The sequence below is a fragment of the Gobius niger genome, assembly GCF_951799975.1.
Source record: "Gobius niger genome assembly, chromosome: 9".
NCBI classification, from domain to species: domain Eukaryota; kingdom Metazoa; phylum Chordata; class Actinopteri; order Gobiiformes; family Gobiidae; genus Gobius; species Gobius niger.
The window spans coordinates 33,027,755-33,041,270 of NC_136860.1; the positions used below are offsets into that span (position 1 = coordinate 33,027,755).

Consider the following 13,516-nt stretch of genomic DNA (forward strand, 5'->3'; position numbering starts at 1 on the left):
ATGCAGCACTTCCACAAAGACACATTTTCACCTCATACCCCCCGTCTTAACCAAGTGACTTTTCTCGAGTTCAGCTTTACTCAAATCTAAAAGCTTCTCAACTGGAAAACAACGGTGTAACGCTTAATTTGAAAGCTAAGCCTACAAAAGTGATCGCTGCATTTTTGTCAACATTTTATGTTGTTTTTTGTTGCCTTTTCATTCCTTTTTTTTGTGGCTTTTTGGCGTGATTTTGTCACTTTTTTTGTCACTTTTTATTCCTTTTCCATCGCTTTTTTTATTGCTTTGTCGTCATGTTTTCGTCACGTTTTTGTCACATTTTTGTTGCTTTTCACCCTTGTTTTCGTCGCTATTTCAATGCTTCTCTTTTAAGCTTTTAGATTTTGGTAAAGCTCGGTAAAGGTGGGGGGTAAGAGGTTAAGGAGAAAATTGAGAGGCCAGACCGGTGGCCCGAGAGCCAGTGGCCCTTCTGACCGGTGGCCCGAGAGCCAGTGGCCCTTCTGACCGGTGGCCCGAGAGCCAGTGGCCCTTCTGTGCATATGGCAAGTCCGCCCCTGGATGTACAAACTGTTCTGATCTGGGGTCGCTGCAATTGGACTTCAGTCTAGGTTTTGCAACACTATGAGCCAAAGAATGGGATCATCTGACGACCTGAACATCTAGCATGACCAGGTTATTCCATCAATGGATTTCTTCTTCCCTGATGGCACGGGCATTTTCTAAGATGACAGTGCCAGGATTCATCGGGCTCACATTGTGAAAGAGTGGTTCAGGGGCAAGATAAATCTTTTTCACATATGGATTAACACCATTGAGAATCTTTGGGATGTGCTGGAGAAGGCTTTGAACAGTGGTCACACTCTCCCATCATTGATAATGGTGAAAACTCTAGGCAGTGCAAACTCTTCCATTAGTGTTTGGGGAAAAAAAGAATTTGCTTGGCCAACAACTTAAAAAACACAACACATTTATTTTTTAAATGTGCACACTTTCATTACTTTCATACATATTAGGAAAAGGCTTTTTATAGTTTAAGAAGGAAATGAATAAATGTAGATAATGGATGGCATTGGCGACCCTCTTACACCCTGTTTAACCCCTTAACTCCCACCTGAACCGAGCACTTTTTCTTCTGGAAAAAAGGTGTGAAAATAGCAACAAAACTGAGACAAAAACAATGACGGAAATGTGAAAAAAAGTGAGAAAAAACGGACAAAAAAGTGACAAAAAACGGACAAAAATTTGACAAAAAAGTGAGAAAAATTGGACGAAAAATGGAGAAAAAATTGACAAAAAAGTGATAAGAATTTGACGAAAAAATGCAAATAATTTGACGAAAAAGTGACAAAAAAATGGACCCAAAAAAAATCGAAAAATTTGACGAAAAAGTGACAAAAAAAGTCACTAAAATTTGACAAAAATGAGATGACTGCCCAAGAAAAAAAAGTAATGAAAACAAATCTGATAATGTGAGGAAAAAAATCAATTTAGTTTTGTAGGTCTTAGCTCTCAAATGAGGTGTTACACTGGCCTACAGGATTTGGGTAAAGCTGAACTGGACTTGTTACTGAAAAGACGTCATCTCTTGCATTGTTCCAACTTTTAAATGGGAGAAGCTGGGAGTCTGATTAAAGCGCAGGAGGTGAGTACCTTGGGTGAGGAGACTTTGACGTGCACGATGATGGGCGCTAACGAGGTCTTGATGAGCTGAGCCGGATGGTTAATGGTGTCGGCGTCGAGCACCACCAGCTGCAGCGACCGGGCCAACTCGAAAATACGCTCGATCTCGCTCTGCACCTCCGCTGGAAATGACGAAACAAGAGTCGGTGTGAGGGGAAACGTCTGCGGCCGGCAGTCAGTACGTTCACATGCAAGACAATTAGGCCTGTCGCTATAGCAAAATCTAAAGTTTGACAGATTTAGGCAAGAAACTACACTGTAAAATGTAAAATTAATTCAACTCAAAAAAAATAATTCAAAGGGCTGCCAAGAAATTTTAGGTTGAACCAATAACTAATTTACAATGTCGTCGATTTGAAATTTGAGAATTGAACTGAACTGTCTAAAGAAGTGAATCTCAAATTTCGGTAACACTGTACATTACGGGCCGGTAAGTCCTTGGTACTTACAGTGGTAATTACAGTGGTACTTATGGTGGTATTTACACTGGTAATTCTAGGTACTTATTGTGGTTCTTACAGTGGTACTTACGGTGGTACTTACAGTGGTACAGCGTTAATTTCGTCGACTAAAATATTTAGTCTTAATTTTAGTCAAAGTGTTATTTTTGACGAGTAAAATTGGACTAAAACTAAATTAAAAGTTTCTCATGAGACTAAAACTGTGACTAAATGTTTTTATTTTAGTCGACTAAAATAAGACTAAATAAAAATGAAAAGGAGAGACTAAAATCAGCCGAACTTCAATTGACCGTTTGAAAAAGCCTCAGATCATTTAAATTCTCTGCCAAATGATCAGCTCTGAGCTTTGTTCATGTGGAGCAGCTCCATGAAGTCGAGGACCACGATTAAATATGATTCTAATGAATATTATAAATGTAAGTCGACTAAATTGACATGCAATTTTAGTCGACTAAAACTAGACTAAAATTGAAACGTTTTTTTTTTACTAGATCTCGACTAAAATTAAATTACATTTTAGTTAAACTTATAACACCAGACTAACCATATAAATGTCTGTGTCCATAGAATAATTTTTGGAATATAACTGACCTGCATCACATGAATTACCTCATTTTGAGGGACTATTTTCTAGCAGATCACTCCGCCGCCGCGTAGCTTATACAACCACGAAGCTGATGCTGCTCAAATATAAGGTATTTTAAATGCAAAATGGTTAAAATTATTCTATGGACACAGACATTTATATGGTTAGTCTGGTGTTATAAGTGATTTGCCTCAGGTGCTCTGTGGAGCGGGTCAGACTGTTTTTAATGCAGGCTAGCTGATACCATAGACATGCACTAGCCTTGCACTAGCCTAGCATCACGAAACTCTTCAAATATAAGAACAAATATAATATCTCCAGGTATCAGCAACACTCTTGATAACTAGGAAATGTGGCCCTACGTCAAAAAATCCTGAAATATCCCTTTAAGCTCTTTTCGAAAAGTGCTTAAAGTGATAGTTTGTAAGTTTCAATGTTTTACAAACTAAATAGATTGTGTGTAATTGACGCCCTGGGTCTGAAATATGAGGTAACATAAGCATTATCAAATCATAGTATTTTTTCTTTTCTTTGCTGATTTCAGACACCAATCAGAATCCACGGGAATCCACTTTGACCAATGAGACGAGCTTGATTGTGGCACGTCCAATCAGGAAAGAAGGGGGAGGAGCTTGATTGTTTACTTCTGAAAATGGGAATTTGACTCCATCTCTCCTCACTTTGCAAACTCGCGGACTATCACTTTAATTTTAAACAGCCCACAATTAACATGAAATACAATGAGTCACAAATTGGTGTACTGATGATGAATATTGTCTGTCTGAAATGAACTTAAACATGGATACTCGTCTTGTTTTCGGCTTCGGCTTGCATGTGAACATACTGGCTGTAAATCCATGCACATCATTGAGTGAGCAGATTCGCTTTACCGAGACTGGAGCGCGTGTTGGACCTCTCAATGATGGCCCTCTTACTGGGGTTGTTTAGTACTGACCTCTTGGCCAAAGAAATGTCAGCGGTTACCCTGGTGATGGATATCCTGAAAGCACAAAATAGATATAACTATAGAGAACGGAACAATCAGGGAAAAGTGCTATGATCGAGTATGTCCTTTAAAAGGGGCTCACCTTCCATCAAACCTGTGCTTCAGGAAGTCAAACAGAGCTTTCTGCATCATGTCCGTCACCTGGAACAACAAAGAGGAGACAGAAGGTTTGGGAATAAATGCATTGGTTGTAGTAGATATTACGCTTTACTTTACAGCTCGGTAATGACATGGTAATAGGTTGGAAATGCTGACTAGTAATACATGGAATAATGCAATTTCCAGGTTAGTCTAAATCATATGTTAGCTTCACATTTTAAGTTGAATTACAGAATAATAAACTTTTTTACGCTATTCTAATTTTACAAGTTTCACCTGTAGAGTATCAGGAGTAGCTGGTGAATAGAAGAGAGAAAAAGTCGTTGTATTTGTCTCAAATGGAAGTTGAATGTCAATGTCAATGTCAATTTCATTTATAAAGCACATTTAAAAACAACCATTGTCGACCCAAGTGCTGTACAAGAACAGTAACAATATGTACAATAAACACAATAAAAGTTAAACACAGCTAACATATAAAGGCACAAACTGTGTCTGGTCTACATGGAACCGAAGGCCAAAGCAAAAAGATGAGTTTTTAATTTGGTTTTAAACTCCTCTACAGACTGAGCCGAGCGCACATGTAGAGGAGGCTGTTCCAAAGTTTAGGGGCCACTGAGAAGGCTCGGTCACCTCTGGACACACGCTGGGATTTAGGAACAGACAAAAGGAGCTGGTCTGCAGACCTCAGAGCTCTGGAAGGACAGTAGAGCTGCAGCAGTTCTGACAGATACTTAGGTGCCAGTGAATTTAGGCATTTAAAAACAATCGTGAGCGCACTTACGTCTAGTCCTCGGAGTGTGCACGGTCTAAAAAACTAGGCTTATTCTCAGTGGTGAGATCAAAATATAACCGTCAGGTGCAGGTTTCAGTTAGTTTTAAGTCAGTGGTTCCCAAACTGGGTCAGGGAACGGAGAATGTGACCTTTTACTAGTAACCATTTTAAAAAGTGAGGGAAAATAGACTAGTGCTGTTCTAATTCCCAGTCTGACAGTGGCTTAGTGGTTAGTGGTTGTCACACAGAGGGGCAGGGCCCAAATTGAGGTTATGCTCCACTTCTTAGGGGCGACAGTGGCGCAGTGGGTCGTCTCATGATTGGAAGGTCGGGGGTTCGAATACCACCTCCTGAAAGTGCACATTGTCGTTGTGTCCTTGGGCAAGACACTTCACCCACATTGCCCCCAGTGTCTGTGTACATTGGTGTATGAATGGGTGAGTGGATCCTTGCTGTATAACTGTTTTTGACCGTAAATGGGTTCACTCTTCATCAAATACCCTTGGGCTGCCTACTGTAGGGCCCCCGAGTGGATTTTTGCTTAGGGCCCCAGAAGGGCCAGCACCGGCTCTGCAAGTGTGACCAAACAGAGAGAATGGTTCACCTCTCCTCAGACCTGACTATAACTGGGAGTGGGACGTCTCCAGCTCGTCTCCATGGAGACTAAAGACAGATTTAAATATAGGTCCTCATCCCAATCCATTCCATGATTACCCACGGCAAATATAGACTTTTCTGTGTCGCACGTGTTCTACTGACAACAGAAATATCTAAAATGTTGCACAGTGTACCTTTAATTGAGGTCCTCTGCTTCATGTTTGTCACATGAACAAAGCTCAGAGCAGTTCCTTTGGAAGTGGATTTAAATGATATGAGGCTCTTTCAAACTGTCACTGGAAGTTTTGATGATTTTAGTCTCTCTTTTTTTCAGTTTTATCTAGACACAGTTTTAGTCTCTTTAACAACTTTTTATTCAGTTTTAGTCCAATTTTAGTCAGCAAAAAAATGTCATTGACTAAAATTATGATGAAATATTTTAGTCAATGAAATGAACATTGTCCCTGACATATTCCAAGATGACAATGCCAGGATTCATCAGGTGGGTCCGAATCGGAACCCCAATGAGGATCTTTGGGATGTGCTGGAGGAGGATTTTCTCAGTGGTCGAAACAAGGTGAAAAATGAATGCAACACTGGATCTTTGGACATTGCAGAAGCTTATTGAAACAATGCCAATGCGAATGTGTGCTGTAATCATATATTGCAATATTACAGCCTGTGACCTTTAAGGCTTAACAAAAGGCCAGGCTTAATTGTGCACAGAAGTGAAGGGTGCACTACTTTACCTGTTTTCTGTGCATTATTTTACACAATGTAAAACACAAAAGTATATATTCAAAAGTATATCAAAAAGCCTGAATAAAGCATAATGAATGACCCTTATGTTATTGCCCTTAGCCCTTCACTGAAGCAGGATGAAAAAACTATGGCGCGATCAGAAGTGAGGCTTATGAGCAATTCTCTCAATACGTTGCCTCCAAAGAAAGTGATTATAATCCACACTGAGAGAAAGTGCACCACTGAACATGTGATGAATTGGACCAATCGCAAAGAGCAGACCCCCGATCAGCTCAACAGATGAAAATGGATGGACCGAATTCAAGCAGAAACACGAGAATCTTTAGGGAAATTAATTCAGACCTGACATTTGAATCAAAGGCAAAGCGAGCGTTCAAAACTAGAGGCGACGAATATGAAAAGTTACTGCGGAAACTTCACCCTGAGAATCGAGTCAGAGAAATCAAAGTAATCCCTTTTTTCTTTAAGTGATTAACCATATCTCAAAAAACACATGAGTTGCACTAAACATGAAGCAAAATCTACTTTCGGGAAACTTTTTAAGAAATTTGTTTGGAGCAGTCATATGTAAATATAATATAGGTTTGGTCACTTTATTTGTACTTGTTTATATGTAAACTACGCAAACCCAATTCTGAGGAAAAATACACCACTCTACTCAGAGAGGAAAATGTGTAAGTAGGTTATAAAGCTTGTAGATACAGCCACAGCTTAATATGTCAGTCCAGCTCTGAACGATGCTGAGGTGCGGTCAGTCAGTGTTACTCAGCTTAAAACAAAGCATAAAACAAAGCATAAAATGTGACAGTGTCTAAGTGACGAAACGAAGCATCATGGGAGCAGTGGATTTCTGTGTATCTCTGAGTGTTTGTGTGAGGCAGGAGGTTTGAAAGATGGCCGTGGTTTGCCGAGTGTCGGAGGAAGGTAGTCAGACTATTCCACTGTCACCAAAGCACAATCTCGGGAAACTATTTTGTGCTCAGGAACAGCATTAAAGTGCTCCAGCTTCCCTGCTGAACTACATAAGCATTTATCCATGTAATGATCTCCAGAATAAAAGAAGCCCTGGCCTGCTGGGTTCTTGTCCAGGCCATTCACAGCGTTTAAAAATGCAAAAATTATGTATTTTCCTCCCCCTACATGTTCCAGCAGTGTTCTAATGTGTAGAATGAGCTCAGACCTGTTACCCACAACAGCCTCTAAAATCCTGCACTGTCACTCAAAAAGGTGTTACTTCGGGTCTGAAGCGCCGTCATGTCACGAGGTTAATATAGAAGGTGCAGTTACACGTATGACCTGAGGTGGCAGTAGTGAGTATAAAATGGACAACTTGCATCTAGACTCTTTAACCAAATGCATTGTCTCCAGTTCGACTTTAACCAAATCTACAAAGCCTCTGGATTGGAGAGCAACAGTGTAATGCCTCATTTCAAAGCTAAGACCTACGAAACTGATCAGAACTTTGTTGTCGCCGCATTTTTGTCACATTTTTTAAAGAGGGCGAATTATGCAAAATTGACTTTTTCAAGCTTTACATCATGTTATTCTGTCATTCCCTCATTAAAAACATGCCTGAAGTGTTGCCTTGGCACATTCACGTATTTTGGAGTAATCTGTAAAAACTCTGATGGCGGCCATTTTAGGGATAGGTTTGCCTGAGTCCTCCTAGGAACGCCCCCACCTCCTGGAGACGCCTCCGAGCTTTCGTCACCAGCCGAGTAACCAACCACTGCTCCTCAGCAGAACCCCCTCCCCACTGATGCCACAGACAGCGTGTGGAGGGGGCGTGTCGGAAAGGCTCAGAGGTTCTTAAAGAGACAGAGGCCTATTTCAAGACATTCACTACAGCCATTTTGAGAGAGCAATTTTATACAAGGCAGTTATTCTAATTTACTGCATTTACAGACCAACAGAAGGTTTCGTCATCATTGTAGTGTGATATAGACTGGTGCTATGTGATTGAAAAAAGCATAATACCCCCTCTTTAAGCATTTTTGTCATGTTTTTGTCTCTTTTTCGTGTCATTTTCGTTGTGTTTTTGTAGTTTTTTTTGTTGCTGTTGATGCTTTTCTGGCATGTTTTTGTTGCTTCACTGCCACACTGATAATCCACAGTTAGTTATTCTCCACAGATTCCTGCTATTTCTAGTCTACTACCATGTTATCACTGAGCTGTAAAGTAAAGCACAACCTCTCAAATAGATCAGACATTCTTGAATCACAATTATATCTTTCAAAGCTGAAACGCATTCATTTAAACGTAGTGGCTGAGTTGACAGAGCTCTCATGTCTCAGGAATAAAAACATGCAGCGAGTGTCAGATTTGAAGAAAAAACAGTCTTATTAACGCGCCGAGCTGCACGCGCACACACACCGACATCATCACTTCTCCGCCGCGGCTACAGCGAAGGAAATGAGAACGCTAATAGAAAATCGGCCATTTCTGCACTTTTATTCCCCCCCACCCCCCCCACCCCCACGGGCCTCTGATATTGATTCAGAGACGGTGGGGTCAATAAACACAAGCGAATGTAACCGACGTAAGCCACAATAACCCTTTTTTCTATTTCATAATCTCAGTTTTTTTTTCCGAAACCTCAGCCGTCGCCGCCACATCGCTTTCCCGCTTCTTGAATTTGGAAACCGTGGTCTACTTTCGCTCTCTCTCTCTCGCCGTCTCTTTCTCTCGCTTTCTTCTTTTATTTTAGAAAGGATGCAGTTTACCCACAAGGCAGTTACCACGGCAACGGCGGAGAACGGGAGGCGAGGTTGCCACGGAGACGGACCACATCCCCCGCCATCCGATCCTCCCTCCCTCCCTCCCTCCCTCCTCCATCGTCTCACCGAGTCCAACATGCACTCGAGTTTCCTGGATATGATGAAGGTCTTTTTTGTTGTGTTTTTGTGTTTGTGAAGTTTTCAAATCTCTCATCGTGGGGCGGTGGCTCGGTGGCAGAGCAAGTGACCCCCCCCAAGACTGAAAAAGATTGGGGGGGCTATATCCCAGCTTTGACTAAGGCGAACTTCTTGGGATTTCGAGAACATTCCATAAAAATAAATCATTTTGGATGTTAAAATGTACAATATTTCCGTAAATTGGTCACAAAAAAGCCAGGATGTATTTACGAGCTGTGACCCGGCAGATAAAGGAGGACTTCATTTATGTTAAAGCTGCCTTAAGCAATGTCTTTTTCAATTTTTTTCATAGGTGGAGTAGTGAACCCTGCTCTGCTCCACCACCATCCCTCTCCCGTCACCTGCAGAGGGGAGTAAGGGGCCCCTCACTCCCCTCTGCACTGTTTAGTCCACATGCTGCTCTGATTGCATTCAATGAGCTACGGAAATCTCATCAATCTTGTGATAATAATAATAATTCCATTTAGAACTAAGTTTTCAGTGCCAAACTTTTTTTTCCCCCGCAACCCTTGAACGCCTCAGCCTCTCCTCTGGAAAAAAAAGTAGGAAAAAGATCTTACGGCTGCTGTAGATATTAGATTAATAAACAAATGGACACTTCAGGACGGTTTCAGCTCCATCAGAGCAGGTCGGTCAGATGTTTGTCAGTTCATGATCTTTTTGTAAACTTCTGTCATAAAACTGTGTCTTCTGCTTCAAACATTTGCAATCTCTTGTTCACGTGTTTGTGTTTACATGATATTCACCTTATTCCCGAGGTTCGCGTGGGCGCCGCCATGAATGTGCCCGTCCTATGTGTTAACATGGGACTGGAGAAGTCCACATAAAATCAGTCACTACACGAAAACAAAGCCGTTTTCAGGCCGCACAGAGAAACGGTGCAGTGTTGGTGCAAATGAACATCGGCCATTTTATACAAATCAATCGACTAAACATCAGATTTGTCTGGAAAATGAGGTGCCGAGACAACGCAAACAGTGGCAAAAGTGGGCGGGGCGGAAGAATGTGAATAGACACAGACGGCATCTCGTCATAGAAGGGGGAGTGGCTTCGCCGAGGGGGAAAATAGAAACTCTCTTTAGCCATTTTCTGGTGGAATATGAACTTATTTATCACATAAATAGAGTCAAGTGTAAATCGGACCCATATGGATATTTTCTCACAGCAGATTGTTCAGTAGAAGTGAAAAAACGGCAGTTGTAGCTTGTGCTAGCTAACTGTTAGCACTAGCCCGATGCTAACATGTAGCATCAGGTTAGCATTCTCCATTTTTTAAGTATTTATGGGCTGTTGAACCACTTTTCCCCTCCCCATGTCTTTGTATCTTTATTTAGTAGAAAACTATATTCATTCTCATTTCTCAATTGTTTTCCCCCTTAACTGTTTTCCAACATGACCATATATGGGCAATTCCAGAGATGCCGTCTGTATCTATAGTTTCACTTCCTTATTCGACACTGACAGGAAGTGACATAGATAGAGGCAAACAATTCTAAACTGTTGCCGTGTCAACCATGTTATGTCAAAGGGAAATGAGTGAGTCAAACTGCTGTGGGACTTTACCTTTATCTATAGCCCTATCTATGTGAATGGGAATGGGGATCAGCAATGTCAGTAATTCACTAATTTTACCGCGCTTTTTTCCGGAAATGATGGATAGATAATGAACACTGAATGATGACAAGAAGCCTTTTATTCATTCGTGATGCTAAGCGCTCAGTGTCAGTGTGTGGGATTCTGTTCTGTTTCCTTTCTCCTTTAATCCGTTCTCTCTGAAACAGCCTCCTCCGTCTAAACTTTGCACCAAACGCATGCATCCAAACTTTCCTTCAGTCTCCATGTTGGTCTGTCGAACGTTGCTATGACAACGGGGCAGTACTTCGGTTCCCGTCTGTAATGTCGTAGTTTTTTTCTCTTTTATACTTCAGTATCTTAACCTCTTAACTCCCACCTGAACCGAGCACATTTTCTCCAGTTTGGCTTTACCCCAGTCCAAAAGCTTCTGGAAAAAAAGCTGTGAAAATAGCAACAAAAGTGAGACGGAAACAATGATGGAAATATGACAAAAAAGTGAGAAAACATTGGCAAAAAAGTAATAAAAAATTGATGAAAAAGTGGCAAAAATGTCTCAAAAATGTCACAAGAAATGGACAAAAAATTGACGAAAAAATGACAAAAATGTGACAAAAATGTGACAAAAAAATGACAAAAAAATGACAAAATGTGACAAAAAAATTACAAAAATGTGACAAAAATGTGATAAAAATGTGACAAAAAAATGACCAAAATGTGACAAAAAAATGACCAAAATGTAACAAAAAATGACAAAAATTTGATAAAAAAAATTGTCAAAAAAAAGAAAAAAAAATTGTCAAAAAAAAATGAAAAAAATGAAAAAAAAAAGTGACCAAAAACATGACAAAAATTTGACCAAAAATTACAAAAAAAATGTGATAAAAAATGTACGAAAAAATGAAAAAAATGTGACAAAAAATTACAAAAAATTACAAAAATGAGTTGAATACCCAACAAAACATGGTGGAAAAAAAAATCTGATGACGTGAGGAAAAAGAGCCTCTCAGTTCAGGTGGGAGTTAAGAGGTTAATTTTCTAATTAACTTACTTATCTGCCCAACATTTCTTCATTAAAATTGCTGCTTTACTGAAATAAAATGATATTTATTGCTAACAACAGACGTCATCCATCCGAATAAGTCATACTTCCAAAAGCATTAAACCCTGTCATATGCACTTTAAGTCTCTGAGTGTGGCTTTCATTTTGACGTTTCTGATGAGCGTTAGTCACGGCTTCTCTCGGCTGCCGACACATTCTAGAGGTCAGGCGAGTGCAGAGCGTGAGTAACGGCGTGAATCAAGGGCTGCCTACCTCGTAACCTTTGAGGGAGGGACCCACCAGCACCACGGGCCTCATGGAGGGAACCACGTCGTACGGAGGGATGTGCTCTGCCTGCAGGGGGCGACAGACACATGGATGAACACACAGCACGCCTCTGTCGATGATCATCTTTCAATCTGAATCATGCTGTTACACCAATGAGGAGAAACATTGTGACGACTTGAGAAGTGGAATGAGCATTTTGTTTTCTCGATACCAGTACTTTAAAGGAACTATACGGAGTCTAAAAAAAAATAAAAAATACATTCTCCTCCCCCTACATGTTCCAGCAATGTCCTAATGTGTAGAATGAGCCCAGACCTGTTCACCACAACTGCCTCTAAAATCCTGCCCTGTCACTCAAAAAGTTGTTACTTCAGGTCCGTCATGCATGAGCTTAATATAGAAGGTGCAGCTACGCGTATGACCTGAGGTGGCAGTAGTGAGTATAAAATGGCCAACTTGCGTCTAGCCCCTGTAACGATACTTTAATATTTATTTACTTTTTTTTTTTTCGATACCAGTAGTAGCTACGTTTTCTTTCAACACCGTATTAGGTAAGATTTCAGCAAGTTTGACAAAATTGCTGCTCTTCCAAGGGTGTTCCTGCAGTGGACAGCATCAATCAGAGGAGCTTTCGATCAGATTTATTTGCTCAAGTCCTGACTGGAGCCAGAAAATACGACCATATTAGTCCAGTGCTCAGGTCCCTGCACTGGCCTCCTGCTACTCAGAGAATAGACTTTAAAAAAGCTCTTATCGTGAACAGGTTTCTTCACGGTCTAGCACCAAAGTTCATCTCTGACATGTTAGAACCTCAGGGAGTGGTCTCAGAGTCAGGACTAGTGAGGCTGCGTTTTAATTTGTGTGAGGCTAAAGTCTGGCACAGTCTTCCAGAAGATAAGAGACAGGCCTCAACTCTGACTCCAGTCTGAAAATAGGATTGATACGCATATGTTGTAGCCATAATGTTATACCTAATTGGTGTACAATACAGTATAGGAAATGTAGAATCGACTTACCACTTTTTGCTTTTGTTTACCTGTTAAAAAAAGAAAAGATGTGTAAGCAAAGCATCACACTTTACCTTTCCATTGTATCGCACTGCTGTTCAATAATGCACGCTCAAAAGTAGGGCAGCTCCAGCGTAAAGGAAGAGCTGAAATACTAAATGTGTTTCAGTGTGAATCACCTGCAGAGTTGGGGTTTGGCTTGAACGTCCCTGACACCATGTCCCCGAGACTGGAGGACGAGTTCCCGCTGGATTTGCTCCTATCAACAGAAAGGTGTTTCGTTAAAAATGCTAAAATGAAGTACTTTCCTCCCCCTACATGTTTCTACAATGTCCTATGGTGTAGAATGAGCCAAGACATATACGGCCTGTAAAATCCTGCACTGTCGCTCAAAAAGGTGTTTATTCGGGTCCAAAGTGCCGTCATGCACGAGCTTAATATAGAAGGTGCAGTTACACATATGGCCTGAGGTGGCAGTAGTGAGTATATAATGGCTAACCAAATCTAGCCCCTTTAAAGGAATAGGCCACCGTTTTTACATACTGAGATATGTTCTTACCTTAGCTTTGACGAGTTCTTTAGGACCTGTCTGGTCTTCACCCGTGCCTTCAGTCACGTAAACACAGCGCAGACGGCGTTAGCATTTGGCATCCGCGCAGTAAAGTGAAGGCTACGGCGCGGATTTCAAACTACTCCTGGTATTATTACGCCTTACAATATAGTTCC

The 13,516-nt window shown here is 40.9% G+C and overlaps 1 protein-coding gene across 3 annotated transcripts in view; it reads right to left on the bottom strand.

Annotated features, from left to right (window-relative positions):
- The window catches only part of cacnb4a (calcium channel, voltage-dependent, beta 4a subunit), a gene marked incomplete at its 3' end in the record, with an annotated part of 92,772 nt that overhangs the window by 4,723 nt on the left and 74,533 nt on the right, over positions 1 to 13,516 (bottom strand). For all 3 annotated transcript variants that reach the window (XM_079563443.1, XM_079563442.1, XM_079563444.1), the window contains 6 exons: positions 12,970 to 13,049; positions 12,800 to 12,819; positions 11,769 to 11,849; positions 3,816 to 3,874; positions 3,618 to 3,727; positions 1,651 to 1,802 (listed from right to left, as the gene is read on the bottom strand). In XM_079563443.1, coding sequence (XP_079419569.1) covers positions 1,651 to 1,802; positions 3,618 to 3,727; positions 3,816 to 3,874; positions 11,769 to 11,849; positions 12,800 to 12,819; positions 12,970 to 13,049 — 502 coding nt within the window. The remainder of the gene's footprint in view (positions 1 to 1,650; positions 1,803 to 3,617; positions 3,728 to 3,815; positions 3,875 to 11,768; positions 11,850 to 12,799; positions 12,820 to 12,969; positions 13,050 to 13,516) is intronic.